This window comes from Salarias fasciatus, chromosome 19 (assembly GCF_902148845.1).
Source record: "Salarias fasciatus chromosome 19, fSalaFa1.1, whole genome shotgun sequence".
Classification (NCBI taxonomy): domain Eukaryota; kingdom Metazoa; phylum Chordata; class Actinopteri; order Blenniiformes; family Blenniidae; genus Salarias; species Salarias fasciatus.
In genome coordinates this window covers 4761505-4768583 of record NC_043763.1, presented here as the reverse complement: position 1 = coordinate 4768583, position 7079 = coordinate 4761505, and the positions used below count along the sequence as shown (strand labels likewise).

At 46.3% G+C, this 7079-nt stretch overlaps 1 protein-coding gene across 1 annotated transcript; it reads left to right on the top strand.

Moving 5' to 3' along the window:
- Positions 1 to 279: 279 nt before the first annotated feature.
- On the top strand, positions 280 to 5078 carry lrrc74a (leucine rich repeat containing 74A). Its single transcript, XM_030117464.1, has 13 exons — positions 280 to 392; positions 1689 to 1860; positions 1928 to 2035; positions 2138 to 2231; positions 2375 to 2424; positions 2860 to 2941; positions 3014 to 3099; positions 3162 to 3356; positions 3447 to 3542; positions 3667 to 3810; positions 3990 to 4094; positions 4309 to 4394; positions 4472 to 5078. Exons 1-13 carry the CDS (start codon positions 280 to 282, stop codon positions 5076 to 5078), a joined length of 1938 nt encoding a protein of 645 aa, XP_029973324.1.
- Positions 5079 to 7079: the final 2001 nt, after the last annotated feature.

Here is a 7079-nt window from a genome sequence, read left to right as displayed (position 1 = left end):
TAATACTTTTCTGACTCACTTCAACAGTCGGATTCCATAGTTTATTTGAGTGGTTTCTTTTTTCCATTTTACTGGAGTTTCTAAAAGCACTGAACCACACTGAGATATTAATTATTCATGCTGCTATACATGACACTGAAGGGTCCAGTTACTTGCTGCTCTGCACAGGTTCAGCTCACAGGAACCGCTGAGCAACACAATACCTGAACAAATGTCAGAAGCTTGCATAGCCTCACAATAGTGTGTAGGGAATTCCTTCAGAGGGAATAACGGAACGCAATGTCAACACTGTCTTTTGATTCTCTTTGCTTAAAAGATGAGGACTGTCCTTCCCCGACTCATTCTCAAGACCTGGATGATGAGTTTGACTCAGACCTGGAGTCAGATGGTGAGTAGAGGCATGCACATGAAGGAAGATCCACTTTACTGGTCCCTGTGTCCTGGGACACACACATTTTAGTTCAGGGGCCCAAAACAGACTACATTTCCTTGTGTTGGGTCTCATTTCTTTAAAATGTTTACAGTTTGCTTGATGGTTCGACAGGCTGGACTAGAGCCTCTTGTGGTCTGGTTTTGGCCCACAAACCTTCTGTTTGACAACCCTGATCTAGAAACTATGTTGTACAACATCAACCTAAGGAACAACCCAGACACATGAGCTGCATTTAATTTGTTTATATTGTAAAAGTTATCTTGTTAAGAGAACACACACACACACGCGCGCGCGGACACACACACGTGGTAGGTTTCCCACTGTTGTGGGGACCTTCCATTGACTCCCATTCATGTCTAACTCCTAACCCTGACCCTAACCCTAACCCACACCAAAACAATGCCTAGCCCTAAAGAAATGTTTTTGCACTTTTACTTTTTTCAGTAACAACAACATGTGCCTGGTTTTCCTATGTTGTGCTGTGTTCCTATGTTGTGGGGACATTTTGTCCCCACAACATAGGAAAACCCACACGCACGCACACACGCACACACACACACACACACACACACACACACACACACACACACACACACACACACACACACACACACACACACACACACACACACTTACACTACTATTGTGTATAACCTGCAAATATCAGTTTATAAATACGTAATCAAAAAAGTGATTAAATGACTCGGTTTAATCTTTGCAAAGTGTTTGCTCATGTATGTCAGGTGTAGACAAAGAAATGAACAATATTCAAGTAGGATGTCTGAGCCCTTGCACTTTTATGAGCATTTGTTCAAATTCTCCATATCTTTGTTTTTACTCAAGTACATTTTATACTATGTAATTTGACTTAATACTACTGATTCATATTGTCGAATTAATTTTGAAACCTTTTGATCTAACTGTATTTTTTTATTGCAATTTTTGATGATGTGCTTTAAATGTAGTTTTTTAATACATATATACCATACCTTACCACTTTACACATCAGGATTATGATTTAGAACACAAGACCTAAACAAAATAAGAATCAAACCGATAGAACACAACTAAAACAAGAATAAAAAGACAAAAAAAGTCTCAGTGGGGTTTAGTGGGCTATAGATGCACTATAAATGTATTTTAAAGACCTTTTCAAGTTTGAACAGCATTGAATGCTAAAGTATTTTAACTGTGTCAAAAGTCGTACTCCAGTACAAAGTTTCAGGACCGTCTGCCTCTGGCTGTCTGCAGAGAGCGAGAAGAATAACCAGGAGATGTCCACAGCTGAAGTGTACATGCAGGCCTGTAAGCTGGTGGGTGTCGTGCCCGTTTCCTACTTCCTTCGAAACCTGGACTCTCCCACGATGAGCCTCGCCCACCACGGCCTGGGACCCCTGGGCTGCCGGGCACTGGCCACCGCCCTGGTGGTGAGTTCAGAGCACTGTCTGTCCAATGAGAGTCCGGGCATTTCTGATGAGGCCTTTATATCTTCAGACTGATATGACCATCAACACTCTGGAGCTGGCAGACAATCACATCCAGGCTGAAGGAGCCAAATACCTGGCAGAGATGCTGAGGGCCAATTTCACCATTCAGCACCTGGTAGGTCAGGCTGGAGATCAGTCAGCAGAGGATCAACCAGCAGAGGACACCAGGACCCAGAGGCCTTCATGTCGCCGTTCACCTCTGTCTCTGTGTTCTCAGGATTTATCCAATAACCATCTGAAATCTGCAGGAGCTGAGTACGTGGCCAAAGTGCTGCTGGATAACATCTCATTAAAATCTATTAAGCTTTCAGGTAATCTGCATATTTATGTAGTTTTAAGAAGAAGGTTTTCAAAAGTGAGGTAACTCAGCTCATTTTCCACAACCTTGTTAGTTATAATCTGAATAAATGCAAGCCTTATTACATTTTATACTTTAGTTGCATTTCTCTCACAGGTAATAAGTTCAATGACGATGATGCAAAATATTTTGGAGACGCCTTGTCGGTAAGTTATTAAACAAATCCTTAAACAAATACATTCTGAGCAGGTCCCACCTCTCAATCTGAATACATGCTGTCCACGTTTACTAAAAAGAATATGCCTCAAGATTTGAAAAAATACATGTCTCAAGAAGAGTTTGGGAGGAGAAAAAAGATCCACTATGATTGGAAAACGATAACCAGGTCAACATTTATGGAGTTTGTATTGGGGCTAATGCTGCTGGTTGTTTCATTTCATTAATGTCTGCTTCTGCTATGTTTTCATCTCTAAATAATTGTATTTAATGTCGTCTGCACTGACTTTATGTACAAAGAAATGCCTTAAAACTGTTACTGTTAAGATAGAAAGAAAAAATGTAGTTTCAAAGCCCACTTCAATGAAGATTTAACGTCCGGCTTATGTAAAACAAGTGAATAAAGTTTCTTTAATCTGTCTCAGACTAATTCCAGGATAAAGGAGCTGGATCTGAGCCACAATGAGTTTTGTGGAAAAGGAGGGGAACACTTGGGCCAGCTATTAGGTATCATTATTATTATTATTATCTGTTTCAAATGATTGCCTTTATCCGTATTCACAGCTCCACTTTCCACAGCCAACAATGAAGGTCTGGAGGTGCTGGACCTCAGCTGGAATCGCCTCCGGATGAAAGGAGCCGTGGCTTTCTGTGCCGGGTTGAAGGTGCGGCTGCTCTTCCAACCACTGCCTTGGCATCCAGACATGACGATAACCTCTGCGTTCAGGTGAACATGATGCTGAAACACCTGGACTTGTCGTGGAACGGTTTCGGGAACGAGGGGGCCCTGGCTATGGGGGAGGCTCTGAAATTCAACAACACGCTGGTGCATCTCAACCTCGGCAACAACCGACTCACGAACGAGGGGGTCAGCATGCTGTGCAGGGGTCTGGAGTTCAATGACACACTCCGAGTACTGCTGGTGAGCGCACCACGGCACGTGACGGTCACGTAAAGCAATCAGTCCAACATGTCCGCCAGCGAGATGCCTCTGCTTGTTCTTCCTCTGCAGCTGGCTTATAACTCTTTAACAGTAGAGGGAGCACTGGCCCTGGTCAACGTGGTGAAACACACACCAAAAACTGCCCTGGAGGAGATCAACATATGTGTGAGTGACTGCCAATGGCCTGTAGCCTGATTCTTGAGTATAATGTACATTTACACTCAGGTGAAGGAAACACTTAATGGTTTATTTAAGACTCGAGCACAGTATGTGTGTCTTTCCTGAGCAGAACGTCCTGGTAAATGAGAACTTTGTGCATCTGTTGGAGCTGACATGTCAGGAGCATCCAGGTCTGGAGGTGCAGTACGGCGGAGTCGGAGGCTTCATCGCCAAAAAACCGCCAAAACGCGTTGATCCGATGAAAGTTATTCAGGTTTGTGGCTCATTTTAAGAGAAAAAGACTTTGAAACGCCTCAGAACCCAGTTTAAAAATGATTAAAAATTAATGTAATTAATTAATTAATTAATGTAATTGTTTTGTGTGCATTCACTATTGATTCTGTACGTAAAAAGAAAAAAAAACCAAACATATCGTCAAATATATTTCTGAAGGATTATCTGGATCAGCGCAAGCTGCGTTTGTGGGATTTCTTCCGGAACATTGACAAAGACGGAACCATGCGAGTCCCTGTTGCTGACTTCAGGAAAGCTGTTCAGGTGTATTCTCTAAGAACTAGCTCTAATTTATTTTTCCTTTTCTCTCCTGCAGCGGCTCAAACTGCTGCAGCTTTGGAGCTGCTCTGATGGTCATAATGTTTTGGCTGATTCGTTCATGCTTGTCTCTGTGGAGTCGTTTTCATTTGTAGGAACCCATGTGGTCATTTTAAAGTGAAGACTAAGTTGTGTCTTCTTTTTGGTGTGAAACTGTCAGCAATCGAGCATTCCTTTGGATCGCTACCAGATCGAGGAGCTGATCCAGAGACTTGACCGCGACAGGACAGGAATGGTGGACTACAGGCGAGGATTTCTCTGATTCTGACGAGTGTGGTAATGAGATTCTGTCATCAGGAATTAAAGCTGGTGTTTCTGTTCAGGGGACTGGCCGACACCAGGAAGCAGATGATGAAGGATCACCGTCGTCAGCTCAGGAAGGTCGAGTCCCGTCAGAAGAAGGAGAAGCAGAAGAGTGACCGCATCCTGAAGACCTTCCAGAGCGCCGTGGAGGCCGTCACGCCCGGTGGCTCCATGGTCATGTCTCCCGGAGGGCCCAAAGAAGACTCGAGCGGCCCCCAACACTTCTCTGCCACCCCCCTCAGCTCCTGGCACCACATCGTCATGTCCAACAGCAGCCGCTACTCCGTCACCAACCTCAGCCAGGAGCACGTCCACCTGCCCGCGATCGGGGGCTCCACGCCGTACCGCCCCACCAGCTCCCCGGCCGTGCGCTCCTGCTCCCAGCCCAACCTGCTCTCCGACTCCCCGCGCTCCCCTCCGGGGAAGTCCATCTCGGCTCATGGCGCCCACTCCGATCCGGAGATGGGCCACAGTAAGCTCAGCCCCACGGCCAACAGCCTGACCAGGTCCAGACCGGCTCTCAACGCCAAGCAGCCCCAAGGGAAAGGCAGAACCAGGAGGGCCCGGAAAAAGAAACCAAAGAAGCCTGCGGAGAAAGACGCCAAGATCCGTACCAAAATCAAATGAACTGCTCTATGCTGATACAAAAAAATCAAAATAAAAAAGGAGTTGTGTTGTTGACTTTGTTTCTAATTAAAAATAAACAAAAATGTGCACAATGTATTCAGCAGAAAACAAACATTTGTGACATCCTGCTGCCTGTCAGTGGATTCTTCAGCAGGGAAGATGCCTGGTCAGGGTGTCCATGCTTTTCATTGTCAAAACAAAAAATACAACAGAAACATCACACCTGGAGAGTCTTTTGGGCTCCTCTACAGGCTGCAACCAAAATCGCTGCCTGCGCCGCCTCACCACAGGGCCTCCCTGGAAGGCAACTCTTTCTCTTTGTGTTCTTACCCTGGTCCTCCAGCGGGTCCTCTTTTGAAGCCCCGGAGAGGAGGCAGAAGGGATAGTCAGTAATTGCCCACAGCTCAGCCAAATTATCCCCTCATACACACCTCTCCATGGGCTGCTCACCCCACTCGCTCCGCCCTGCACTCGAGCTCAGCCACACCTCACCACCACAATATTCAGTCCACATGATTGTTCAAGCAGACAGAAGAAAACACAAATAATACAGTAAAATAACCTCACAAGATCACAAACCCCTGCTCAACATTATACTTTGGAGTGAAAAGAGGAAAAAACACAGCATCATTTTAAAAACAAAAGTCGAAAGTGATTGTGTTGAGAACAAGAAGCAATAGATATTTCCCTCGCAGATTACTGACATAAATGTCACAGTATGTAATTAATAACAGCAGTAATATAGCGCTCTTGTTTCGTCTCCGCATAGTCTTCATATGATGAATATCTTACAAACTGCACTGAAAAGCAGATGAAGAGAACAATGTAAAACAAGGGGACGTGTTGAACCCGATATTAGCACTATCTCTGAGCAAGAGGAAGAAATACATCCAGACCCGAATTAGAAAGCGTTTTTCCTGTCACGCCCTGTGCCCCTGCGGCCATGTGGGGGCGCTTGGGCCCTGTTTTGTGTTTGTCTGCCCTCATGTTCTCCTGCCTCCCTTACCACCCAAATGGGTTGCACCTGTCCTGCCCTCTTTATAAGCCCTGCTCTCCTGGTGTGTCGTGTTGGTTCCTTGTGGGTCTGTCTGCGTGCTTCCATGTTCCTGCCTGCACCTCAGCTCAGCTTTCCTGAATCCTGCGTTCCTGTATCCCTGCGTTCCTGTTACCCGCAATAAAAGGACTTTGAATTCCACCTGGCTGCCTGAGCATGGGTCCTTCCACCTCGCACTGTGACATTTCCGTTTAGTAGTGTGAATATGAAAGAGAAATATCCATGGCAGACAGGGTTGAGGATCAGCACCTCCAAATCCAAGGCCATGGTCGTCGACCGGAAGAAGGTGGTCTGTTCCCTCCAGGTCGGCGGCGAGATCCCAACTCAAATGAAGGAGTTCAAGTATCTTGGGGTTTTGTTTATGAGTTGGGGAAGAAAGCTGAGCCGAAAGACGAAGCTCTTGATTTACCGGTCAATTTTCGCTCCTACCCTCAGCTACGGTCATGAGCTTTGGGTCATGACGGAAAGGACAAGATCCCGGATACAAGCTGCTGAAATGAGCTTCCTCCGTAGAGATGGAGTGAGGAGCTCAGTCACCAGGGAGGAGCTCGGAGTAGAGCCGCTACTCCTCCACATCCAGAGGAGCCAGCTGAGGTGGCTCGGGCACCTTTTTAGGATGCCTCCTGGACGCCTCCCTGGGGAGGTGTTCCGGGCCTGTCCCACCGGGAGGAGACCCCGGGGAAGACCCAGGACACGTTGGAGAGACTACGTATCTCGGCTGGCCTGGGAATGCCTGGGGATCCTCCAGGAAGTGCCGGAAGAAGAGGCTGGAGTTAGGGAAGTCTGGGCATCCCTGCTGAGACTGCTGCCTCCGCGACTTGGCCCTGGACAAGCGGTTGAAAATGGATGGATGGATGGATGGAACATCCATGGCGTACTTCATTGGATCCACCTGAACATCCAGTGTTGCTAAGCATCATCTAAAGCTAATGTGGAAGTTAACACAT